The sequence below is a fragment of the Tiliqua scincoides genome, chromosome 5 (assembly GCF_035046505.1).
Source record: "Tiliqua scincoides isolate rTilSci1 chromosome 5, rTilSci1.hap2, whole genome shotgun sequence".
NCBI lineage: Eukaryota > Metazoa > Chordata > Lepidosauria > Squamata > Scincidae > Tiliqua > Tiliqua scincoides.
The window spans coordinates 79,509,967-79,537,427 of record NC_089825.1 but is presented as its reverse complement, the minus strand read 5'-3'; the positions used below and the strand labels follow the sequence as shown (position 1 = coordinate 79,537,427).

Here is a 27,461-nt window from a genome sequence, read left to right as displayed (position 1 = left end):
CTTGTTGGAACAGGCTAAGCTGCGATTGCTGAGTTCTGAACCCAAGGTTCCAAGGAGGTTCCCAATCATTTGGGTGTTGTTTTTTTTGCACATATCAAAATATTATATATATATATTTTTTAAACCCCTTAGGAACGAGCAAGGCTGTAGCGACACCCACTAAGGCTCACCGTAGCCGTTCACTGCAATTACTGTAATGCAAAATGCAGATGGATGAGAGCCAGGGGGTTCAAGAAAATGTGGAAGGAGACCAATGCTACATTTGCTTTGGAGGAAACCCGGCAATGGCAGTTTCACAGACCGAAATTATCAAGTGATAACTGCAATTGTTTTGTGAATATCTTAATGCGTGAACTTACCCTTAAAACACTCACCTTGCCTCCATCTCCACCAGCCTGAATTAGTAAGTCATCCATGGCACAAGCAGCATTGATTTAGGAGCTAGGGGGCGGGGGAAGAGTATAAGAGCATCTCACCTTCCTCAAACCAACAGCATCTTCCTGAATCTGTAGAACAGAGGACTTCCTTCATACTTTCAATCCTTGTCAGTCAGTGATGATCCAAATCTATATAATCTATATAAAGATTATATATATTATATATTTAAATACATCCTATTTAATGTGTATATACATTTTTGTTGCTATAACCCAGGCACTTTCCAAATGGACTGGGAGGGGGGTGGGGGGAACCCTATAGAATACCTGTGACCAGCCCTGTATCAGAACCTAAGCCCTTGTTGAAACCTTATAGCATTTTCCAGCAGGTTGAGTATCAGAAGAACAACAGACCCAGAGGGCAATTGTGTGTGACAGACTTTGGTGGTCTTCTAGCAGTTTACCTCCCATGGCTTCTTCCAAGGAAACTTATGAACTGTTATTTGTTAAGAGTGCTGAGAAATGTTTTAGGGATCCTGGGTCCCCTTCTCAGAACTATAGTTTCCAGAGTTCCATGGGAGCCTGGAATTCTTGTTTATCCCAGCCTAACTCCTGGTTGACACGTGGCTGCAAAGTGGATTGTACCATTTCAGACTGCAAAAGTGGGGGCAAATCATTTTTGAGTGCTTTCCTTCGCTTAAAATAATCATCGCAGTCTCTCTGCAAGGAGCACAGAGTGGGCTAAGCTGAAACTAAGCTAAAACCCCTCTCTGCTATGATAGATTTATTATTTTTTTTAATCTTGCCAAGTCCGTTAGTGCAGGAACATACAAAATGGAATCATCTCATCCACACCAGCAGCACTGCTCCCTCTCAGGGCAGCCCTGTGCATCTTATGACATCGCTGGAGCTGCCAAGTGGGCTCTGCGCACTCGGGGTGGAGGGTAAGAGGAAACACCAGCAGTCCAACTCTTGTTGCTATAGTGCAGATATGCCCAGTTACCAGATCTACTGGCACATGGGTAATTTAACCAAGGGACTACAACCACTTCATAGGCCAATTTGTCCTTGTAAAAAAAAAAAAAATTAAACATAAAAACACTGCATTTAACAAAAAGACACCTTGTATCCATTTTAAAACCGCTCTCCTAGCTTTTTTTTTTTGTCCAGCATCTATCATCCTGGTTTAAACCAGGGGCTTTTGAAACCCCAACACAGAACCATGTTTTAATTGTTTTAACTGTATTAGGTTCATCTCTTTTGCTCTGTTTGACTCTCTTTCCAAAAGAACACAGTGGTACACCTAGGCCAAGCCAACTTCAGTTGGACCAATGTTTTAAACCTCCTAGATTGCTTGAAGCAGAGTGGCTAGGAGAGGGGGAAGACTTATTCTCTCTCTGATATCCTATTAAATAGTTGCTAAATGCCACTAACATTTGCCCCTCCATAATCTAGAAGATCTGGCCTGAACACAGTTCCTTCCCTCACAGGGAATCTCCTTCTCAATCCTTTGGTAAGCCTTCATAGATCTCCTTTCAATGCTTCCCAGTTGGTCAGTAGCTAATTTGAATCCAGGGACCCTGCACTGAATGCTGTATTCCAAATGAGCTACTTGAATTAGAATATTCCCACATTTTTTTTGGGGGGGGGGGTAAACGTGGGTGAACAAACCTCTTGTTGGGAAGCTACTGAATAATTGGCCGTTTGTGGCACCATGTCACCGACTTTTCACTCACCGGTCATTCACTTCAACTCCCAAAACCTGCCTCCATAATGCTGCTGTGGGCTGTTACCTGCCTAATCAAGCTTGGGTATCCAGTGTCAGACAGAAGCAAGTCAGTGAACATATTCACATCTCATGTCAACTCAATAGCAACATGTCCCACTCTGAGTAGAAACTTGAGCTGCTGTAGCCACTCAATAGCAACATGTCCCACTCTGAGTAGAAACTTGAGCTGCTGTAGCCTGAACACTGGGACCATCTGAACCAGTGTTGAGGGACTGGGAGTGGTTGGTGTTGCTATACATTCCTTCTCTCCCCCCCCATCACTTACCTCACCAAAACAAATCCCTATCCCTTCTCACTTTAACCACAGTTAAGGGACATGACAGCATCATTCACTAACATTGATGCTAATCAGTGTTTGCCTGATTAGCTTCAAATCCTGGTTTAGAGGAAACTCTGGTTAGTGTCAGCAGCAGTTAAACTTCACCGATGAACTGTGGCCAAAAGAAAATTCCCCTGTTCTCCAGAATGGGTGAAAGCCTAGAGACAAATGCAGTTGTGCAGCCCCCTCTCCTAGTCCCTTGACTCTGGTTAAGAAATGCCTGGCAGCATGCATGACTAGAAGAGGCCAGTTCAGATGTACATGTGCCAATAAATTACATATTTCAATCTTTTAGGGACACGTGGGGTAGGTGGCTTCAACCACAGTTACAACGCAATTCTTTGTAGGTTTAATCAGAAGTTCCAATGTGTTCAATCTGGCTTACTCTCAAGCACTCAAGATTACTCTCAATCCTAAGTGTGTTTAGCATTGCAGCCTAAGAACACCTATCCGACTTCACTATAAAGAAGACCAACTTCTAAAAGAAAATGACTTGCTGGTTTTTCATCAAAACAGCAAGCATTTCTTCCAAACTTACAGGAGTTTCCCCCTCATTTATTCAGAATTCAAAAGGACTGAATAAGGGGGCAGAGAGGGGAGGCAGAAGACCCACAGCCTCATGCACCTCCATTCCCTCTTCCCTCAACCTGCTGTATCCAAAGTTCTTTTACAAAGCTGTAGAGGGTTTCAGTCTTTTTTTTTTTGAAAGTTATATTCAGAAAATTCTTTTTATAATTATTTATTATACAATGTATATACCGTTGCGTTAACTAAGATTATATATTATATATATATATATATATTTGAAGAAAAAATATATTTCATCTCTCTTTGGTCCTCTTCATTAAAGGTAAAAAGGCACTTAAAGCAAATTGTGTATTTTTGAATGTTTGCATTGTGCTACTATAGAAGGGAGTGAGTCATCAAATGCTATGCGGTGAAAGGGCTGGTGGTCTGTGATTAACTAAAATGAAAATCATTACAATTACATAGGAAAACAGACCTGAAAAAAGCTGCTGCTAGAGCTCGCAAAGCAAAGTCAAATCACATTCAAGCAGGTCAGCAATTCAGGAAAAACTATCTTCACATTGTTTTTAACACTAGAACTCTCAACCTGTGAAAGTGTTCTAAAACTAATTTTTACAAAAAATACAATGATGGGAGTAAAATCAGGTTTGGTGGCAATTGGTTGCCTAAATCCAAGAGACAAGACATGTCAGGTTCCAGCTACCAACTTCAGTGGTGCATAAGGGTACCCAAAATCCAGTCAGACCGTTGGTTCATCTAGCTCCCCCATGGTCCCAATCAAGCCCAAATACAAGCATGACCTTGTGAATGCCTTCTTTTCACCTTCTTCATTTGCTTTAACCTCAGCATATACCCTTATTTGCCCCCACTTCACCCCACCAATCCATGCAACCAACAAAGAAAGCTCATGTCTCTGAAATATCAGATTGGGGTAAGTCAGTTCAATGTCTATGGTGTCATAGCATCTTCGGTTCTGCAGACTTCCAAGATATGCTGCACAACTCAATCATTTGCCACTCTCAGTTTAAATTGCCATCACTGCAATTTAAGCATCTGTCTTTTATTGCATCCATTCACTTGCGTTTTAACCATACAATCAGTCAGTCAATATATATATATATATTTATTTGTTTCTCCTGATATAGCTTTGGACAAAAACCACGATAAAAATGTTTACATCATTGGATTCAAGACATTAAGTTAAATACAACATGTGTGTTTGCTTTCACTGAAAGATTATCAGGAAAAAGAAGAGAAAAGGTGGTTGGGACCTCTTCATGTGGGGAAGGGTGCAGATTAAAGCAGCCCATTCATACAACCTAACAAAGACAGGATGTCACAGGTCCACCTGGGATTCACAAAATCCTTTAATACTACTAACCAGATATGGGAAAAACAGATCTGAAAGAAACCATGTTACTAATCCACATAAAGGAAGTTTGTCAAGTTGTGATTCAAGTACACTGCAGCAGCATCTAACACAACAGTTTGCCTTTTGCTGCACAAGGCAGAAAGTAGTGCTGCTTTTGTCTTCCCAGTATTAGTGTCCTGGGTAGCTGGGAAGGAGGCCTCATGCCAATAATACAGGAAGATTGGAGCAAGATGGTGGATGGGCCCAGCCTTTCGCATCAACAGTATTGCAGAGGGATATTTAGGGCCACACAACACATTGTTCTGCCCAAAGAGATGCTAAGAGCTGATCTGGACATCCCACGGAAAGAAAGCAACCACCTGCAAGGCTAGTTGAGCCATATGATTTGCTGAAACTTACCACCGTGCAAGTCCTATACCTCCCTATTACAGAGCAGCAGGAGAGAAACAGATTTACATGTTGAGCAGGATTCAAGTGGTGAGTTCTACTGAAAAGTATAGCTAGGTGGTGGAGGGGAATTTTCCATGTGGATTGATGTAACGTTTATGCTGATTTTAACATATACACTGCATAGCTCACCAAGTGACTTAGCAGGCTTCTCAATGAAAAGATTGGTTAGGAACAAGTCAATCAGGTATACTCAGACAGCGGCTTGCTGCCTTCACTGATTCAATGCTGTAGTGGAAAGCAGAAATCACAAGTAGTATCCCTGGGAAAGTTATCTTTTTCTGCTTGGGATACTATCATGCTGATAAAAAGTGTGAGGCGAACAGCACAGGAAGAGGCCTAAGCCAGTTTCCGTTTGCCACTTGATTATTAGTGATGGGAGCGTAACATGAATGGATGCTCCCTGAATCTATGTACCATGGAAACTGCACATTTAACTCTCCCTAGTAACATAGATCTTGGGGATCTTCCCTTAACAATAGAGGCTGGATTTTAGCAAGGGCCACTACAACAAAAAGCAGAAGAGCATTTTCAAAGTTTTACAAGAATCTTCTGGAGTCTGTAGGCAGAACCAACCTATTTGTTCTATGGAAAACCACAGGGGCATCAGAACTGCATTGCCACTGCGGCACCCAGTAAGCTAGTTGCAACTATTGCAAAATTGTTGAGTCTTCAAAGGCAGTAGCCCCAAATAGTTCCTTCTCCCTAGAATCCATGCAGAACACCCTCTTGGGATCATAGCAGATCTGAAACTAGAGGTGGTATTTAACACACTGGTTACCAAGTCCCTTGGAAGGAACTGAAGCTCCTCAGTCTAGTACAGGCCTACAAGAAACAAGCAATGACTCAACAAGAGGGGGGAGGGAGAAGGTTGGGAGTACCACTAGATATCAAGAAGAGTTGACAACTTTAAAACCTCATTCACCTCTCACACTGGATTGGTGTGACTCAGAAAGGAGGACCCCTTGTTTGGGGTCTTAGCTTCAATGGTGAGATGGAGCTACTGGTAGTTTCAGCATTAACATCTACAGATCTGTATGCGGCACATGCCCATTCCTTCCCCTGTGCGCCAATACCAAATGAGCGGGTGCAGCAAGGCAGCACAGTACAAAAGCACAGCTATTCTAGAAGAGACTCCATTTGCCACAAGACACCAGGATATCGACGACAGAGAATGAAGGGCAGAGTGCTTGGTTGTGTCCGACATGCAAAAAGTCAGAATGAGGAAAGTCTCTGTAGGGACCCGAGTGCTGCTCTTGTCTGAATACACTGCACAGAAGAGAGAAGATCCTGCTTGGCTGCTGCCCCAGCCACTGGCTTCTGCACAAGGCTTCTGCTTCATGCTAAATCCAGAGGTCTACTGCAAAGAGAGAGAGAGAGAGACTGCCACAAGGTGCGTGTATCTTGAGGGATCGCGGGCACAGGCTCTGGCAGCGCGCACACAGTCGGACATCCAGAGAAGGAAATTGCATGCACATTCACAAGTCAGTGGTGCCCCAGACATTATTCGCAACAGCTGTAAAAGAAAGAGGGCTGGGCTCTCACTCTGCACTGGGATAGTCAAGGGAAACCAGTACAGCCCAAAACAGACATTCCAGTATTCATGCTGGCTGACAGTTTATTCTGCTTACTTTATTCCAGCTTTAAGAGATACTCACAGTGCAATCCTATTAATGTCTACCCCGAAGTAAGTCCCATTGGGTTCAATGAGACTTACCCTCAGGAAAGTGTGTACAGGATTGCAGCCTCAGTCAGACCCAAATATGAACCAAGGGTTACCCTGGAACTCAAATTCTGAATACATGGATTAAAATGCCAATATATTTGCATTTCTCTTGCTTCATCCACTCTGAAGACACACAAATTAAATATACAGATTCACCATCAACTCAGATGCAGGCAACAATCTCCATCTCATTTTGAGCAGACATAACTAGAAGAAAACCAGCCTCAGGGCCAAGTAAATTGCTCAGAAATATTACACGGTACAACTCTTCCAGGACTGTCCCAATTCAGACTGCAAGTGTGTGTGGGGGGGGGAGGGGAAGAACATTACTGCTTAATGATCTTAAGCTCTCCCCCTTCAAAAGCTTTCCCCATGGAAGCCAGCACATCATGGAGAAAAGATCTAAATTGGACTCCTCCGTGATGTGCTAGTTTTGTAACGTGCAGTGAGTCGAATTCCTCTCCTACACCTACACAATTCCCTTGAACTTACAGTCTGAACAGTATAGTCCAGGAAGGGTCATATCATATTTCTTAACACACTGAAAGCTGAACAATTTGAGTTTCAGCTGGTTGGTGAAGAACTCAAATTAGCAGCATGAAATTAGGATTAGTTGGGATTATCGCCTTTGCAGACATACAACAGTCAGAAATGTGAATAGAGTGCTTTCCCCATATAACTGAGTCACCAAATTCAGTTCTGATATATATAAGGTTGGTGAGGGGAGATAAGGCTTGTAGGGGTAGGGTGGAGTCTGAAAGCATGGTTTCTATGCAAGCCATAGCAATGAAATCCACCCTCTCTCAAACAAGTGTACACACAGGCATACTTGTAACACGTGCACATATGTGAAATGCCACTACTCAACATAAAATGACAGAAAAAGAAAGAATGTGAACAGAGGCAGGCTGATGAATGAGAGATCTGGATATGGAATAACTTCGAGGTTACCAAGGACTACTATGGAAATTTTACAAAGAGCACTCCTGTTAAATTCCTGCTTGGGTCAATGATAAGCAGCATGCATGCAGATTAGGCAGAAATAAATGAGCACACATCCCCATCAGATAGTCTTACTGTTACTTACGCTCCTTCTTCTCTTAGAAGTGCCAGGAATTTTTTCACACGGTATTCAGGATCCATCTTTATGGGAGAAAAAAAGACAAAAACTCTCCAGTTAACTATCACAATTTACTGAAAGGCAAAGAGCAAAACAGGAGAGTCAAGGTATGCCTAACACCTATAATACAACTCAATTTGTATTATAGGCACAGCTGCCAAATGAAACCGAGATCTAAACAGGGCTGTGTAGCTTCTGTGATTTGTGGCACAAGCTCAGAATTTGCATGGGGCATCCTTTAAGGTTGCCAAAAAGAGACTAACTGCACAATCCTACAGCATGTCTACTCAGAAGTCCCATTGTGTTCCATGGCGCTTACTCCCAGGTAAGTATGTTTAGGGTTGCAGCCTAAATCAGTGCCTGGAAATATCTTGCAAGCCAGATGTGAGGGCTGCTTGACAGGTTGCTTTGCCCTCAAATATATCCCAGGGCCAAAGGACAGTCAGTACACATACATACCACATAGCATTTTACTAAGACCCTGCTTCAATGGCCTTTGTAGTACGCTTTAGCTGATTATTTGCAAGGACTGCACATCTCACCCAGGTACATGCTCCTGAAGATATTATATGGGCAGCAGAAGTCAGTCACAGACAGCCTACCTTCCAGGAATAACACCCCACCTCCAACCCAAAGCTAGACTGTACAGCTGCAGGGAAAATCTGATGCAATCTCTTGACTCCATCACATCTATCCTGCAGCCTCTCTCTGCTCTTCTGCTTCTGAAGCATTACATCCTGGAGTTCATGGTTCCAACAAAAGAATCTTAGACAAAAAACAATTCTTTTTTATCACACCGTGTTTAAATACCAGCATATTTCTGAAGGCAACAAAAACAGTGAAATTGGTTGCAAACAGGCCAGAGTTGAACCTTACAGGTCTCTGCCCATTATATACACTTTAATAGGTGTGAGCAATAACTTACTGACTTTTGCCTGTAGGTATGGAATTAAAGAGTCAAGGGGAAGAGAGGAAAAAAGTAATCTAGATAAATGACTTTGTACCCTCGGGTGACATCCAGTTCAAGCAGATCCCCAGCCCTATGCAAGTTTCAACAGAGTCGAAAAGTACAAGTGGGGGGAGGGAGGGAATGTTAAACACATTGCTGAACTGCATGCCTCTTGGCTTAAGCTTAAAGGCTGTCCTAGAAAGATGCAAAAAGGCTTCATTTAACTATACCAGCCACACCTCACATGCAGGGCCCAGTTGTGAGGGCAGAAGTACTGGGTACTGATGATTAAAAGGATCATCCACCAGGAAAGCATCCTCTGTGAGACCCATCAAAATTGTGCAAAAAGTGCAACTCCAATTAGTTTCAATGAGGTGTGTTCAGGAGATGATGGCATGGACTGTAAGAACAGAACATACAAAACTGCCTTTAGCAGGTCAAGTTGCTGTTTCATCCAGATCAGGTCTGTCAGCTCTGAATGGCAGTGGTTCTCCAGGGCCACAAGATCTTTCCCTGCTACTTGAGATATTTCGGTTGGAGAGATCAAGGTCTGAACCAGTGATCCAATTCTATTACAGACTTTAGAAAGAGTAACACATATCTCCCAGGTTTGTAAGGGGCCAGAGGTGAACAAAGGTGGCAGTATAAAAACTCTTGTAAAGTTTCAGGACCAGTTTGGAGGAACAGAGACACGAGTGTCCCAACTGAGAGGAGAGAGCTTGATCTTGCTGGCGAGTTCTCCTCACCCTCTTCTTCTGAAAGTGCTTCACAGAGAGTCACGGCTCAAGCCTTTTGGACAATCTTAGCCTCCAACTTAGGAACCCTTTCCTCCACCACTGAATGCTGTTGGTTGTGATTAGAAGAACTAAAAAGGAGGAGGCAACCAGGTCCCACTCAGAGCAGTACACCAGGGAGGCGGGAAAGAAACCTGCTTCTGGCCCTCTTCCGCAACCCAGGGGATAAGAGCCATGGTTTAGGACAACCACAGAACGAAAGAAAGACTAGAGTGACACAGAACTTCCAGTTTTGACAGATGTGCCCAACCCCCTTCTTAGGGTAGAAGAGTTGCCTCTAGAAAGCAATAGAAAAACCCAAGATTTTAAGATCACTGTGACTGAGAAGCAGGCATTGCTTCTGTCCCAGATTTCTCCTTTGATTTCTACGAGTAGCTCTCATTACAGGGGACATTTTAAAAGGGCTTCTGTAATATAAACCTGGAAATGCCCCACCTAGACGATGAGATAGGTCACCCTCTTTCTTTCTTTGTGGTGGCATCTGGCACTGTATTCCTCTGATGGGAAGGATCCTACCTCTGACACACAGTTTAGCACGCAGTCTATCAACCCTGCACTGAAGCCAACCAGCTGCAGCTGATGGTTTTAGAAAGACTGAAGGATGAGGCAGGAGCACCTGGCAAGCAACTCTCCTTCTCAGGTGTTGTAGCAAAATGTCATCCAAGGAGCTATTCACATGGCAGTGTATCTGGCTTATCCCCATTCTCATCAATTTGTCACTCACTCACTTTGCAAAGAAAAATGGCTCTGTTACTCAGTTTAACTTGTTGGGCAACAAGTTCTCTCACAATGTTGGGAGTAATCTGGCTCCCATCTCCCACACTCCATGGAAACTGCTCTACAAATCATCAGTGATCTTCTCACTGCCAAAATCTAAAGGTGCCTATACTGTACTCATCCTTTTTAAGCTCTCTGCTTTGTTCAACTAAGATGATCTGTCTCTCGTCTGGCTTTATGGCTTAGGCCAGTGTTTCTCAAATGGTGGGTCAGGACCCACTAGGTGGACCCACCACTTGTGAGCCAATTTCAGGTGGGTCTCCATTCATTTCAATATTTTATTTTTTAATATATTAGACTTGATGCTACCATGGTTTGTGACTTCATTTGGGGAAATGTTACAGACCTGTACTTTTAACAAGCTTTAAACAAGTATATTCTTTTAACAATGATAGTCAAAGGGACTTACTCCTGGGTAAGTGTGGGTAGGATTGCAGCCTAGGATAGTTAAAATTTTTCCTGTTTGATGATGTCACTTCTGGTGGGTCCTGACAGATTCTCATTCTAAAAAGTGAGCCCTGGAGTGAAATATATGAGAACCACTTCCTTAGGCTTCCATATCTCTGACCTCAGATGGTTCTCTTCCTACCTGTCTGATTGTACTTTCAGGTTTTCCACAAGAGGAAGCTCTTTTCCCCCTTTCTTTGTCAGGATCCCTAAGCGATCATCTCTTGCCCCCCCCTTTATTCTCTCCCTACACTCTGTCCCTTGGTGATCTCACCAAATCACATGGCTTTCAGTACCATCCTTATGTTGATGGCACCCAGTTCTCTGTCTCTACCTCTCACTCACTGTCCAATCTTGCATCTCTAGCTATCATCTTAAAAACTCAATGTCTAAGACATGTCTTTTCCTCCCAAACCCTCCTCTCTCTTCCTCTCTGCTGACAATGTCACTATTCACTCTGTTGAGCAGGCTTGGCTTAGACTCCTCTCTCTCTCTCTCCTTTATTCCCCAAATTCAATTTGTTGCCAAATCACCTAGCTTCTTCTACAACAATACCACAAAAAAACATGACTCTTCCTCTCTGTTCCCTCAGCCAAAACACTAGTTCATACCCTAGTCATTTCTTGCCTTGACTATTGTAACCCTCTGCTCTTGGGGGTTTTTTTTTTGCCATCTTACCTCAAGCATTCTATTGCCAAAATCCTTCACTTCTCTAGTCACATCACTTCCCTACACAGTTTTCCTGCCCACTCCTGGATTCAGTGTAAGCTTCTCATTCTCACTTTCAAAGCCCTCCACACCTCTCTTGTTCTCATATAATGCTATACTCCTGCCCATGATCTTTATTCCTCTGGCTCCACCACCCTCAGCTATCTGAAAGGTCTCCTGTTCCACTCCAAATAACTCCACCTACTTTTCCTGTCTGCCTTTTTTTGCCTGGAACTCCCTTCCAGCTCACCTGTGGGATGTCTCCTCCTTCCTACCTCAACATCAATCTTTCTCATGATCTCTTTCAAACTACTCATTAGTCCTTAAATATACTACAACTTACCATACATACATGTACATAAGATAACAGCATATTTTTCCCCATTTACCCTGGCACCACTCTTCCTAAGCTGTCTCCCTTGGGTCTTTTTTTAGATTGTGAGCCCCTCAGGGTGGGGACTTATCTTCTGTTGTGAAGCATCATGTACACCAACAGCACTACATAAATAAACAACTACAGTTAATAGTTAACAAAGCTAGGGCAAGGTTCCAGTTTTGTTTAGTTTCATCATCACTGACATGTATGAATGAGAGTGTTTAGATTATCAGCTGCTTTGAAGCCTTAAAACTGGAAGGGATAAGACAGAAATGAGTGCCTCCTCCCCCAAGTACACATTTGGTACCCACAGGTATAAAATAAATCAGTCTCAGTTCATATTCCTGGTGTCATCCTTCTACTTTCTGGCTCAACGAGAGGGTGGGCAACTCTTCTCTCTAACCCACTGGTTCCCAAACTGTGAGGCACAGCTCCAAAGGCAGCCACAGGGGTGTTGCAGGATGTTCTTAGCATCTCACTTCTATCTCTACCAAGATCTCGTGATAATAGCAATCATGCAATCGAAGATGGTGAAGCGCCCAGGAAGAGGGCACTGTGGAAGAAGGGAGCCATGATGCAGGTAAGTTTGGGAACCGCTGCTCTAACCAAAGGGCAAGCATCTTACCTGTAATGACATCTCAATCAACATCAGAAGCTTCTTGATCCCTATCCAGACCTTCCTCCCTTTGACCTGTTTGGCGATGACAGTGCGTTCTTCATCTTTGAAGCAGCTGAGGAGCTAAAAGCAGACAAAAGAGAGCAGGTGGCCTTAAGAAAATTCAGAAAGTGGTGTGTTTTTATTTCACTAACGCCAAAAAAATCACACCTCTGGTCCTAGTAGTGAGAATACTGTGATGGTTACTTGTTGACCGTTGAGGTGAAGAGTGAATGAAGGAGTGCTGAATGGTAAGGGAAGAATATCTGGAGGGGAAAAATGTTGGTTAATCTAGAGGGCAAGAAGAAGAAATAAAAGAGAAGATGACAGAACATCAAGAAGGAGGCAGAAATCTGAAGGGCAGATTTCAGACTAGATGCATGTGCTATAGCAGGCACCATTTCAGAAGAGAAGTTTCCTCCTATGTGAGAGGAAGTGGGGGAGGTATCTCTTAAGACAGTGCTTACCATCTACTGCTTTCATAAGCATTTGTATCAAATATACAAATGCTTATGAAAACTTTTTTTAAAAATATGCTGTCCAATTAATCAGGCACTTCTTGGCCTTTTATTAAATTAAAGGGTTAAAGACAATTAAAGGGTTTTTAAATATTATTTTAATCTCACTTTTCAATTAAACTTGGCAGTCCCAATGTTAATAGTTTTAGTCTTCACTGTTTTAATACAGATTGCATAAACCCACTGCCAAAGCAGTGCAACTCCCAAGGACAATTCTAACACATCCATCCAACTCAGACCCTGTATTCATGATGGCAAGTCCTGTACTGTAGTAAGTACTGCACTGTATTCATGATGGCAAGTTACGGTAGTAACGGTTAAGTGCAGATGGCAAGTCCTTTTCTCTCCTTCCTTTGGTCATTCAATTAACCCATTTAGGTTGCACGGTGCATCTTCGAACCATGGAGAAATACAGGGATTTTTAAAAAGCCCCCCCAACATAGTTGAGATTTTTACTGTTAACGATTCAAAGATGGTCCTTTTCAGAAGTATAAGTTTTACAACTGTTTAGTCATGTCATCATATTAAAAAGGGGGACAAAAGTTAGTGTTTTGGGGAGCCTCCACCACTGTCAGCTGGCTCATTCATTCCACCACCCCCACCCCATTAAAAACAGGAACTTTGGTATCTATTTTTAGACAGGAGGCTACCCTCCATCAGTGAGTTGAACTGAAATCTCCCAGTGACACAGGAATATGTTCACCTGTAGAACATAATGGTGCATAAAAAAACCAGCCAGTTGAAATAACCAGAAGTGTTCTCCTCTTTGATCTTGCAGGATAATTCACAAAGTAATTTCTTTAGCTGAGTAGCAAGGTGATGAGAAGTAGCCTGTATTCTGGTAATGCAAGCCTCCAGGCATGTGTTTTGCCTTGATTCCCAGGGTGGTGACTGCCAAATGGGCAATTTGCAGGAAATTCTGAAAATCATTAGCATTTGCTCCTTTCCAGAGGGAGCTCCTTGCTGTGTGTCTTTATAGGAAAAAAGGGATTTTACCCAGTAAGGAAGAATCCTATTTGCTTAAAGGTGGTCTCCTACTCAGGAAAGGATTTGTCTCCTACTCAGCTACCTGAGAACTCCCCTCCCACCACACTTCTTCCTGTGAATAAGGATTGCATCCTCCTTGCCTACATAAAGAAAACTACATATAGAAATCTCTCTCCACACCCCAACAAGGCTTCTTCACAGGTTATTTCACTCTGCTAGTTACAGGGCAGGAGGAGAGACATCCCTTGGGAGCTGTGACCCATTCGGTGATACTATGGAAGTTTCTGTGATTGAACAATAACTGAAACTCTCCCCCCCCCACATTTCATTTAAAGTGCTGCTGTTACTTCATTTTGTCATATCCCATACTTGCACCCCCACCATTGTTGCCACAGGATACACTCCTGTGCACATCCCCCTCAGAGTATTCCCCAACGAAGACTTGAACTCCTGATTGTGTCTACATAGGGATGTACTGTGAAGCATTGCACCAGCTCATGCCAGTAAGATTGTTTTAATGCCTCAGCAGTCTGAAGCACAGTGTCTCCAAAGTGCTGTTTTTCTGAAAAGTGATGTTCCCCTGATGTTAGTGTGCCCTGCTGTCTTGGGAGTAAAGTCCCCCCTTGAGCTGCAGGAATACAAATATGGTGGTGCCTGGGCTTCATCCAGTTACCACCACCCCCTTCCCACACACAGCTTAACACTGTTTTCTATGTGCTATATATATGGGAGCCTGTGATCTGTCTTTGAAGCACCCTGCCTTTCACTCAGCCCCTCCCCCTCTCTGATCTCATCTGATCCTGGATTTTAGAAAAGGTGAGAGAAGACAAATTTTGGTTTCTGAACCTGTAATCTGCAGTCTCTTTTTTAGTATTATGCCCAGCAGGTGCGCAAACACACCAGTACAGAAAATAGCTCTATGACCTAGTGGCGCAAAAACAGGCAGTTCTGTTTCAGGCATATGAAACGCCTGGAAATTCTTCTGAAGGCATATATGGGTCCTCCGAAGTCACCTGACAAGGATTTCAAAAGCAAATAAGAATATTTTAAGCACATTTTAGTTATAGGCCTCAATGGGCTAAGGATCCAAGATTCCCCATTCTATAGTTTCAGTATGTACAAAAGTGGTTCCCAACATTTTGCAAAACAAGCTTGGAGATTTTAAAATTATGTGTTGGGGACTTGTGAAGCATTACAGGTAGTTAAGCAAGGCCTCAGGCCAGAAGATCAAGTCATGAACAAGACATACTGCCTGAAATATCCCCTTTGGAGTCTATGCAACTGCTTGTTCCCTTGGTTTCAGGAGAAGGTTGTTTTCTCCACAATCATGATGGGGCAGAAATTTGCGGCCACCTCCTCTCTCCATCCCAGGATAAAAGCTCAGATTTTCAGGTCGTAAATTCATAATGGCATGGAAGGCTTTCACAGGCAGCAACCATGGGCTCTACTACTTCGCCTACCCCAGTTCTTCTCATTCCCACCAAAATAATTTTTGACTTCCTCCCCTGAGTATTTTCAAGTGCACCTCCTCACCTCCAGAGCCTCCATGAGATGCTCTCCTGCAGCAATGTTGGGAATATGGATCATAGTGCTGAAAGCATCCAGCATCTCCATCTCCTGTAGGACATCTTTGCGACTGGTGGTCCCAATGATCAAGAGCTTTCGACCCTGCATATTCAAAAACAGCATGAGGACAGATGAAACAAAAGAAAGTTGAATCTTTCCCAAGTGGAAGATAACAAAAAACTGGTTAACATATGCTCTAATGGTTTTGGGGGTGATGGGGTTAATAGGACTTTGTTATGACCTCTACTCAGAGCAACAATCTTTAACCAATGGGTGTACAAAGATAATCAAGTATTTAACTTTAGCTTTCACCACTCTTTTTAAGAAATTAACATCCTATCTATACTACTGACAAACTTCTTTAATGAGTTTCTCCTTTACAACAGCACAAGTACTGTCCTCCTGGATAAAGCTGCATTTAATCCAGCATCCTGTGGCCAACCAGATGCATCCAGAAACCTCTTAAGAAAGGCATGGAGAGTACAGGCTTCTATCACTGTATCCAGTTTTGAGAGCCCTCCTCCCATCTCTCTGTATCCCAAGGGAAATCCCCCCCATTGTGTATCTCAGCGACTTCCTCCTGGGTAAGCAAAAGGGCTTTTGTTGCCTTCCTTGCCAGTCTGAACAAGCAACAGAGGCTCTGGTTCTCCCCCTATGCATTTCAACAGCCACAGTGGTTACAGTCCACTCCTCGGCACAATTCACAATCCATGCCTGGGTATAAGTAGAGATGTTGGTTTTTACTTATAATGCTAGCATGATAGCTACCTACCTAAAAGATTGCTTTCACATACATGAACATGCCCGGTTACTACAATCACCCTCTCAGGCCCTTCTTTGGGTTGCTCATCCCCCACCGCTGGAGGCAGAGGTGGTGGTGATTCAAGGCAGGGCCTTTTCAGAGGTGACCCCTCTTTTGAAATGTTCCTTCCAGAAGCTATGCCACCTTTTCAGCACCTGAAAAGACTAAGACTATTTGCCCAGGCCTTTAGATCTTTTTGCATGTATTACAGCAAAAATAGTATTTATTTTGCTTTTCTAATCTTTTTTTATACAGATTCTCCCCCCCTTCTTTTTAACACATTGTTAGCCACTCTGGGAGCCCTTATTTGGGGGGTGGGGGAGGAATCAAGCCTGCTGCAAGTCAAGACACAGTGGAAAAAGAAAAAAGAGCAGCTGCCAGACTGATGTATCTCTTTGATAATGATTCCCAACATGTTTCAATGTGATCTTTTTCAAGGAAATATCTAGAATGAAAAATGCAAAATTAACTCATAAACATAAAATTTAAAAATACATTCCATTTCTTGAACATTCAAAATAAAAATAAAAAGGGGAGCACCTTTAAATACACATACACAGCTTCTCTTTTTCCATGGAGTCCTTTTGGGAGCCTAAGAGTAAGCTGGAATTGTTCCACATAACAAAATACATCTGGCCATGAATGCTCCATTTAGCTGACATTGTACAGTAAATAGCTGTTGATAGCTATATCCTCCATGAATCTGTTGAACCCATTTAAAAAAGTAAACTAAAGCCTTGAGGTGGGGCAGTGCCAGGATTTCAGAATTCTCAGCACTGTCATCAGACTACAGTCTCCAGGATTCTTTGGAGGGGAAGGCTAGGATAGTTAAATTGGTACAGAATGGATATAGGTTTCTAGCATTATGTTCTGAATACCTGAGGAAAGGAACCTGTGGGTTCCCCAATCACCACAAATGACTGACATTTTCCACTAGAGAAGAAGAGCATGGGATTGATATCAAGCACACAAAGTGCTAAAAAAAAAATCAGGTTTTACAATCAAGCCCACTGAGCTTTCCCTTCTGAAATATTTCTATTTCCTTCCAGCAAGAAGGTTTAGAGGACTAAGCTGGGTGTCATAGGAGGTGGGTCATGATCCAAGGTCGGTTGAGGTCCCTGCTTGAAAGCATCACCAAGCAATTAAATTGTGCCACTTTTTTCATAAACTAACTTCCATCCTGTTCTCATGAGTAACTTCAGAGCCTGAACTAACCTCTTTAACAAGGTTAACCTGATTACATCCAGAATAATGGTGTAATATTTGAAGGAGAAACAGCCTTGCCAGTTCCTGAAAATAGAAAGCACTAAGTTTCTAAGAGCCAGAAACAGATCACTGCGATGAAAGACGGCATCATTACCAGCGGGAAGGTAAGAGAATCTAAACATGCCCACCAGTAAAGTGGATTATCAAAACACACTGAAAAGTTTTATTAGTGGGCACACTCTTCATCTGAGCTGGGAAGACACCCACCAAAATATTACATTATTAAAACTGTGCTATTGTCCAACTCAGATGGACAATCTAAGTTGGACAAAAGATGTCAGCCCTTCTCTCTCAGAACTGATGTGAACATCTAAGGAATAACACAAGGCATAAAACCCCAGCTGCCAAAGCAAAGCAATAGGTACAGTCTGAAGGTGAAAAGTGACAGAGATGCCCATAACTTCCCCTCCAACTTTTTCCTCTCAAGTTTCCAGATGCAAGTTTGCCAGATCAATTGAGAGAAAATGAGAGTACTGTGCAGAGAAGGGGGGCGGTAAGACAATCTAAAAATCTCCCCCCATGCCACTTCTCTCTTTCAAAACATGCCCACCACTTTATGGCAGAGGAGCACCAGCTGGGATTCCCAGCCCTGTGTTAGCCCCAAGTGTATAAATCTGCCTCAGAGATCAGGTTTTTGAGCATTTATTTACGCTTTTGCATTATGACTTCCAAATTTAAGGATGTTGCATTTTGTAGCTCTTTGGTGCAAGAGCAAGAATAAAGGTATAGTGGACATCTTTGAAGCTTTGTGGTGATTTTTGAGAACAGCCTGGGGAGGACAAATCATTCACAAGCCCTCCAGAATCCTGAGGCTGTCAGATTGCTTCTTGTAAAATCCAAATAATTTTAAAAAAATGTTCTCAAATACTCTGACACTGCTCCCACTGCCCAGGACATCAAGCTGAACTCAAGCCGCACTGCAGTCATGTAACAATGTTTTAAATGGGGATGGGTGGGAACTGTGCTGTTAAAGTGGACAGAACTGTGGTTGGCAGAACTCTCCCCACCCCAGTAAGGAACCAGCTGTCCGTGCAATTTGCAGCTATCCAATTTTTATCCACTATACTTTAGGAGTAATAGGGAGGGGCCATGACTCAGTGGCAGAGCACCAACTCTGCAGGCAGAAAATCCCAAGTTCAATCCCTAATATCTCTAAGGAGGGTTAGGAAACACCCTGCCTGAAACCCTGCAGCTCTGCCACCACGCAGTGAAGGCAACACCAAACAAGATGCACCAATGGTCTGACTTCAAATAAAGAAGCTTCACATGTTCATAGTCTTAAAATCTGGCAACATTAGAAATATGGGTTGGAGAGCTTTTTCTGTACTTGCAACAAAAATACTGACCACATCATTCTGAGAAATTGGCTTAAGCAGCAGCTTTCCCACAGCCCTCATGGCTGCAACGGTAGGCTTTCAAGTGTTGGGACAATGTCTGGATGCTGAATTTGCTGGCCAGCATTTCATTGAGGAACACAGAGAAGCTTTCAAGGAGCTCCAGGGTTGTCAGGAAGAACAGTCTGAAAACCACTGCACTAGAGAGAGTGCTCCTCTCAGATGCAGCAGCCTTCCATGGGTTCCTCTTCTCCACAAGTATGAGATTAAGTTCATACAGGATAGAGGTAATAAAGGATGGCTTCCATGTTTTTCTTCATAAAACATGGGGACTCAAGGCAAAAACTGTAACTGAACTGCAAGTGGGTAGATCCTTCAGAAAAGAAGTAATCAAAGCTATCAGATCTCTCCTCCTGAGGTGAAGCTTTAGTTTAAAAAAAAAAAACTCAGCAACTCAGACCCACACATGGACCATTCCAAACTGCACTAACACTTCAGATTTGCAGCAATAAGCCTATCTCCTTTCTTCTCTCTGCCTCCCGGGTGAAATTTGTAGGCCAAACATGGAGAGGGTGTCTTAAATAGGCCTCTCTAGAGAGCACTGCCCCCAAAGAGTCCACCGGACTTCTCATAACACTGACCAAATTGTCTGTCCAGCTTAAGGAGGGGGAAAAGGGGTGGGGGAGGAGAGATACCATCACAGGCTCTCACCCTCTGAGCCTGATTGTTAGCTTTTTCAGAGGAACCAGCAGGGAACCACATGTGAAACCTCTGTGGGGTTCCCGAGCATCCAATGCCTTGTGTGACTCTGCATGTAGATGAAGCAAGCCTCTCGGGATTGGCGAGCAGCTCCTGCTCCGTTCTCAGAGAAACCCTTTTTTCTCTGGCTTGGCTCCCTGCTGAGACAGTGCTTTTCAGTCTTTCCCCCCAACCCCCTTCCATTCCCTCCTCTCAACAATCTCTTCTCCTTGCAAAGCCCAGGGAAACCTGACTGAAATAAAAGAGCTGGGAGAGCTTTATTTTGCTTCTCTTCATTTTAGAAAAGCTTTTTTTAAAAGAAGGTTCAACAAAAATTGTCCATGTTGTGACATTTTTCTTGAACTGGTAACAGATACTGTACTGTCAAAAAGAAAAAAAAAATTAAGTCTTGCATGCCAGCAGAGAGAGAGAGAGAGAGAGAGAGAGAGAGAGAGAGAGAGAGAGAGAGAGAGAGAATTGGCTACCAGATTCCTGCAATTTTTTTAAATTGGATTTTTACCAAGCAGAAGAATCCCAGAAGTATGGGCCATGCGAATTGCAATACTCCTAATGAGTTCTGTAGGCAACGCAGCTTAAAGAATCTGTGGGTAAATCTAGTTTTACCCCGAGAAGAACTGACCAAAAGAGGAAAAAAAAAATAGGAAAGTTGAGGAAGTACGCATACACCATATTAAAGGCATAAGTTGTTGTTATAATCAGTTTAATAATGGCATTCGACTTGAAGCATGATGCTACAATGGGCCAGGGACACATTACTCCAACATGTGCAGGCAGAATTTACAGGAAAATTGAAGCAAAGCAGGCAGGCTGAATGAGTGACAGGACAACACAGCATGAATAATATTGAGACACTGGACTGCTCTTGCAACTCTCGATATATGCAAAGTGGAGGCAATCATATCACAAAATGCGGCCTTTTAGTTCAACGGGTTTCAGCTGCTTCTAATGTTCAGAATTACTGAGGCTTTCAGCAAGCTACACAACAGCAGTTCATGGCTTAGGGACAACTCCTTAAACAAAATATTGCACAAAACTCAATGAGGTTATGTAAGGAGGTGCTTGGATGAGTGTGCCACCGTGTGGATTAATATACATTTAATTATTTCTCACCCTATCCTCTGAGGGGCTCAGAGAGGCCTCTTTCGGCCCACACTGTTTTATCTTTGCAACAACTTCACAGAAGTAGTCAAGTGTGAAATAAAAGACGTACCTGCACACAGGTTTCTAAATTTTTCCCCCCTCTAGTGTGGCATCCACACAGGCCATGTTAATACAGCAAGAACTGCTTGGGGCCTACATGCTTCAATGCTGCCTTAACCCCTATACTCCATCACAATTGCCACATACAGTTTGCTTAAGAGATCTTCCCGACTGTGCTCTTCATATGTATCATATACAGAGGTAGTAAAGCACATTCATTCAGAGGCACTCTATGGCTTTGGGTGCATCCTACCTCTAGACATTCCGACTCTAAGCCTGGGTATCTTCCAGAAGCCATCTACGTACTTTCTCCCTTTTACAATTTCAAAAACTTTTAAAATATTTTGTATTTCTGTTATCCTCTCTGAATCTTCAAGAAAATTAAATGGTTGGTTTGATGTGTGAAAGATTTGGGAACTACTAGGCAAATTCTCGTCCCCTCCAAATAATCTCACCCTCATGAGGTAAATGAAGAAGATTAAACCAAATTATGTTGGAAGTACGTATAAACACTGCTCATACAGATTTTTAAAAATCTAGTCAAATACTGAAAGATGAAACTATGAAACAATCTCATTTCAACAGTCCAAGGGGGTGGAGTGGGGCAGGAAGGGAGAACCTGGATGCAAAAAAAAAAACAACCACAAAAAAACAATGCCACAGATGCTATCAAGATTGGACCCTCCCACAACTGCTATTTACCCCCTACCCCACCCCACCCCAAAAAAAAACCTTGGGAGGGCAAAGATGTGTTTAAGCTGGTGTTTCTCAGCATTTGTCCTCCACTGTACCAATTCACATGGTCCAGCTATTTGAAGTATCACAAGAAGTAACTGGTGACGACATAATTATTAGTTATTCAAGGCTGGGAGGCCAGATGCAATGACACAAATACCAATAAGAGGCTCATAGTGGACAGGAGAGCTTTTTCAAGAGCAGAAAAGCATGCTTTGGAGTTCTGCCCATGGAGCCAAGCCTCCTACCGCTGTTTGTTGTGTCATGTCCCTGGTCTCACTGCCAGGCGAGCAGGTAACCTCTGAGTACCACTTCAAGTAGCACTGGTGGTACCTGCAACACTGGTTGACAAACACTGATTGAAGCCATATATAAGGTTGGTTGGGTGGAAGGAAGCCAAAGCCTGCAACAAGCATAATCTTTTGGTAAATGCAATCAGAATGGCCAATTTGTAGTCACAGACACTGTTAAAAATGCAAGAGAGGAAAATTGTTTATTCAAGGAGTGAGAAGTACTCTGCCCTAATTGGAAAAACACTGCAAACAGCTAAAAATTATATGGAATATCATATATCAAGTTAGATTGGCCATATTCAAACTTCATACCAAATCATGTTTTACACTAACCAAGATTTAAGAGCTGCTCAGCTGCTCTCATTTTCCCATCCTCTCAGCAATGAGGTTCATAAATTATTTTCCATCCACACAGTGCAGCCTCTCAAGAGAGCATCAGCCATAACTGTGGTCTGGCAATTCAGACACATGCCAAACCGAAGTTTTGCAACCTTAACCATGATTGCCGTAATTCTGAGCAGAGCCTCCCTTTGACCTAACTTTGTGTACTCTGACTGGCGATCGCTCTTCTGTCTCTCAGCCTTACTATCCAAAAAGATCATTACCTGGTGATGTAAGGAATGAAAGCTGTGACCTTCTATAGGGAAACTCATGCTCTGCCACTGAGACATGCTAGACCAGTGTTTCTCAAACTGTGGGTTGGGACCCACTAGGTCAGTCGTGAGCCAATTCCAGGTGGGTCCTCGTTCATTTCAATGTGTATTGCATTTTTAGTATATTAGAGTTGATGGTACTATGGTATGTGACTGCATTTAGGGAAATGTTACAGATTTGTATTTTTAACAATTACTATGTATATGCTTCTAACAAGGATAGTCAATGGGGCTTACTCCTGGGTAAGTATGGATAGGATTAAAGCCTTTGGAATGTTTGGGGAATTTTTTTTAAACAGATCAGCAACTGCTTGGGAGGGTTAGGAGGGTCCTTCTTTGTTTTAAATAAATCTTTAAATGTATGCTTATTGTAAAATTTTAATTTACTTCTTAATTTGATTTTGTTGTATGTAGGGTTAAAAATTTTCCTGCTTGATGACATCACTTCTGGCCACTGCATCACTTTCAAGTTAATGATATCACTTCCGGTGGGTCCTGAAAGATTGTCATTCTAAAAAGTGGGTCCCAGTAGTTTGAGAACCACTGTGCTAGACCCCTTTCCTCAACTGAGAACCTTGGGCAACAACTGAGAGTTGCAAAGAGCAAAGATGCTTCTCCACTTGGTTACTGGAAGCTTGTTTGGCTCTGTCATTAATATGTACATGTTAGGCCTTGGTTAGCATGTGGAGCCTGAACCAAACTAAGTCAGTAACGGAGAAGTTACTAGCAGTTCCTAGCTGCAAGAATGTGAGTAAACAAACAAAAAGATTGTTGTCTCTCCTTTGCTGACCAGAAAGGCCAGACAACAAGAATTACAACTCACTGGAATGTAGCACCTTTGCAGAGAGAACGGCGCCTTACCAAGCTGATGAAATGCAGCTGTGGATCTCCAGTTGGGAGGGGTAAGAACTAGGAGGGCTAGCAACCAAGCCCACTTCGAGAAGGTTCTGTCCTCAAAAGTTTCTGATTGGACAGTCTAAATAAGTATGAAGTCACCTCAGTACTATTAGCATAAGAAGTATAATAATGAGTGCCAAGGGGTGTGTCCGGGCCCTTCTTGGACAGCGGTTTTGGGTGCAACATCCTGCACGCTGGGAGCTCCACTGTCCAACATGGGCATCTGGCCTCACAGGTAGCCTGGAGCTAAAAGATCTACAAGAGTAATTGGCCCAGGTGAGAGATAGGGATTAATAGAGATAGCCAGCTAGATTTGTTATTTTATTGCTGATATGTTTCCTAGATGTTTATGGCTCTAGCACTTGCTGCCTTATGTAACCTTATGCACTTAATAAACTAAAACCTCTTTTACTAAGCTGTTTCATTGTCTCCTGGGGACAAAGGTTCAGAATCCTGCCTAGCCATTCAGCAAGCTACCAAGTGCTCATTGAGGTTTAGTAACTTGAGGACTGACGTTTTAATTGGAGAAAGCACTCAGTGCCTGCAAGGGATAGAATTAAGCCTAGAGGGTCTCAGTGTCCCTGGACTGAGGCACTGGCACATACAGGGTGGTGGCAGTACTACTGCAGGGGGCCTTGAGGGCTTTAGGGTTCAAGAACCAAGAACTCTAAGCACCCCAACACCCCTAAGTTTGTGACAGGCTCCAATCTCTCAAATTATTTACACATTGTTACCGTTGCCCACTCCTTACAACCAAGGGTACTGGATGGCAACCTTCAGTCCCGAAAGACTATGGTATAAGCCTACAGCACCCAGTATTCCCAGGCGGTCTCCCATCCAAGTACTAACCAGGCCTGAACCTGCTTAGCTTCCAAGATCAGATGAGATTGGGCATGTGCAGGGTAACAGTTGCTGTAACCAAGGGTACTGGATTTTTGGCAAAAAAGTGGCCTTCTCAAGAGGTTCAGCTTTTGTTAAAACACATTCGCATGCACAAGGTCTGGCACCAGCACACATATAATACAAGGTATCCCACAATCACACTTTGGAAAACAACCTCAGGCGACAACTCTGACTTAAGGATATTTGTAACCAAGTCAGCTTTGTCCTCCCTGCTGCCTTCCCTGCCATGAATAAGCACACCATGCAATTGCAAAGATTTCATCCTGCAATAGGAACAGGAGACTTACATGAGGTGGTGCTTTCTTCAGCAACACCAGAAGAGCCTGTAGCACCAGGTTGGAGAATCGAGGTCCAATTGGAACATAATCTGAACAGTGAGGGTGACAAGACAATTCACTGAAGTTTATGTACACTGGCAAACACATTCAGCTAATGTTTGTTTCAAATTTTGAGGCCTGGGTCAGTACTGCCAAGGATCAACCGCCCCCTTCAGGCCTCAAGCAAACACTGTAACTTGATCAGGTGACCTAAAGGATGTCAGGTTGAAATTCAATTTGTGTGCTGCCACTGCCAACCAGCTCTGACCAAGCAAGGAACTAATAGGATGAGTAGCCAACCAAGCAATCAAGTCTCTTTATATTGACAGGCCAGAGTATCAGGTGGCACTGCCTGAACTCTATAAAGGTTTCCAGGTCAGGCCTGCACATTGATCGAAGCAACTAGAAGACCTGCAGACTACCTTCACCTTTCTCTCTGAACTCTATGGGACTGCCCTCAACTGTATCAGAGCTAGGTCTGATAGTCCCACCTCATAATTTGAGGGGATATCTTCTTATCTGAGCACAGGCGCTCCAGAAATGAGCCCTAGCATGGAAAGAGAGGCTACAGAAGCAGATCCTGGCCCAAACAACACTCCACAAACATTTCATTTGACCACTTCATTCCTCTGGGATATCCCACTTTCCACCTTTCTTACCTAGGAGCCTTTCAATGTCATCCACCACCACACAGCTGAGCTGAGACTTGTAAGCATCATCAAATATCTGTTTTTCAAAAAAAAGCAAAGGTCAATTTTTAGTATAATTGCCACAGTCACTGAGCTTTTATTTTAAAAGACAAAGCAGGTGAAAAATTTTTATCACCCTTAGTTCCAAATGCATTGTGATCCCCCCTTTTGCAAGTAACAATAAGCAAACCAAAAGGCAATGCTGACTTATATGCAAAACTCAACATATTCTGTGATTGTGGAAATATTCATAGAACGCAAGAAGAATTCCAGCAGCAGCAACTTGGCAATGGTTGTTGTCCTGAACAGGCACAGTCAAGCCTAAAGAACAGGTGTTTTGACGTCTCTGCTAACAACGCAGAGATTAATGAAGGAATATCATGCATTATATATGGCCAAGCAACTTTGTTTTCCTCCCTTATGAGATGTTTGGAATTCTTGAGAGGAAATGCCCCCACTTTTTAGAAAATCAGCCATCTTCTTGCTGATTTGTATTCAAGGGCATCAAACTTACACCCCCCCCCAATGCAAATTCTAGTGAAAAATTATTTAAAAGCATATGTTTCCTCACATTTGGAAGACCATGCTGTTTCCTGCGGCTCAAGTGTCACAGTAACATTCACTTAGGCTTTGACTAGGGAAATCCCACCTAGAAACATGCCCTCCTGAAATGATTTTACAATTTCAATTCAGTGAGAGACAAGCAATGCAGATTTAATGTCAAGAGTCCTAGAGGAGGAGCACAAGAAGCTCTGGACAAGTATCCAACATATGGCATCAACACAAAGAAAGGATGGAAGGAAGGAAGACAGAAAGAAAGATGGATGCATGGTACTGTTTGATCTGTGGACCCTATTTTTGTTTCATTTTTATCTGTCCCTTCCTTGAAGGCGCTCAAGGCAGTGTCCACTGTCCCCATCCAATATCCTCTATCCTAACCACCACCACATGAGGTAGGTTTGGCTAAGAAAGGTAGCTAACCCAAGGTCACCCAGTGAGCTTCATGGCTGAGGAAAGATCTCTACCTGGGTTCCCCCATCCTAGCCTAACACTCTAAAAACTATACAATAATGACTCTCAGTTTTATCCCGTCCTTTTAGCAGATGTATTTTCAAGTGGAGAATAATTGAATTCTAAAGAGAATTAGAAGAAAACACTTTGAACTTTAAAATTTTCTTTGACCTATATAGTCATCCCAGCATGCTCCTTACCTCACTCTCTCCATGAAGGGCCCTTATATCCCACCATCATGACCATGCAGGGTGGATACCAGAGCCAACTGACGCTATTGGGACGCTTGAAGTAGCATATAGCTATGTCACCCACAGGTCAGCTCTGCCACTCCCCCTTATCTGGTTCCTCCTTCTGCACAGACTCTTGAATCAAAGCAGGAAACACACCAAGATCACTCCCAAAGCACTCTACATTCCCTTCTTTCTTTAAAAAGCCCACATAGTAGAAAGAGTAATCTTGCTCCTTCCTGCACTAGGCTCTTTTACAGTGCCTAATGGAGGAAGGTGAGGGAGCCAGATCACTGCACTCCAATGATCAGAATGCAGCAGTCTCTTTACACAAAGCAAGCAAAGCAGGGCACACACTAGGGTACACATTCCCTGCTTTGACTAAAGAGCCACGCCGAGGAAGGGACCAGAAAAGAGGTCAGCTCAGTCCACGACAGCAGAATGGGGGGTAGGGTGGAAGGTGTCTATTTGCTGCCCCTCTGCTAGGGTTCCAATTCACTGTCTGATGGGAATGGGCTCATTTGCATTGTGGATGGACTGGCTCTGGTAGGTACAGAGAATATTTCTTTCCTTCTTAAGTTACTGGATTTTAAATAGCCTGCCTATGTAAAGTGCCTTGAATAAAGTCTTGAATAAAGACCAAGAAAGGCGGTATATAAATACCTGTATTATTATTATTATTCTGTTTCCATGTGTGTTCCATTTAGCTGAGCCACTCATTCTAGATAAGAGATATCAAACATAAGGCCCGGGGGCAGGATGTGGCCTGCAGAAGCTTTTTATTTGGCCCTTGGGCTCTCAGCTGCTGAGCAGTGCTGAGGTGTTGCTGCTGAAAGTGCAACACCTATGATAATTGAGCTCTCCCATATCTTGAAATATGATCAAGATTTATGTATTTTCTTTTCTGTCATTTGTAG

At 43.0% G+C, this 27,461-nt stretch overlaps 1 protein-coding gene and 1 pseudogene across 2 annotated transcripts in view; both read right to left on the bottom strand.

Moving 5' to 3' along the window:
- Positions 1-4,123: 4,123 nt before the first annotated feature.
- The window catches only part of NSF (N-ethylmaleimide sensitive factor, vesicle fusing ATPase), an 88,571-nt gene continuing 65,233 nt past the window's right edge, over positions 4,124-27,461 (bottom strand). Inside the window, exons 16-21 of one of the 2 annotated variants that reach the window (XM_066628313.1) lie at positions 25,274-25,340; positions 24,585-24,664; positions 15,423-15,557; positions 12,355-12,468; positions 7,646-7,701; positions 4,124-6,192 (exon numbers count right to left, since the gene is read on the bottom strand). In XM_066628313.1, the coding sequence (XP_066484410.1) occupies positions 6,171-6,192; positions 7,646-7,701; positions 12,355-12,468; positions 15,423-15,557; positions 24,585-24,664; positions 25,274-25,340 (474 nt within the window). In that variant the 3' untranslated portion in view covers positions 4,124-6,170. The other variant, XM_066628314.1, reaches the window with a different exon arrangement.
- Positions 24,195-24,314, bottom strand: LOC136654723 (5S ribosomal RNA; annotated as a pseudogene).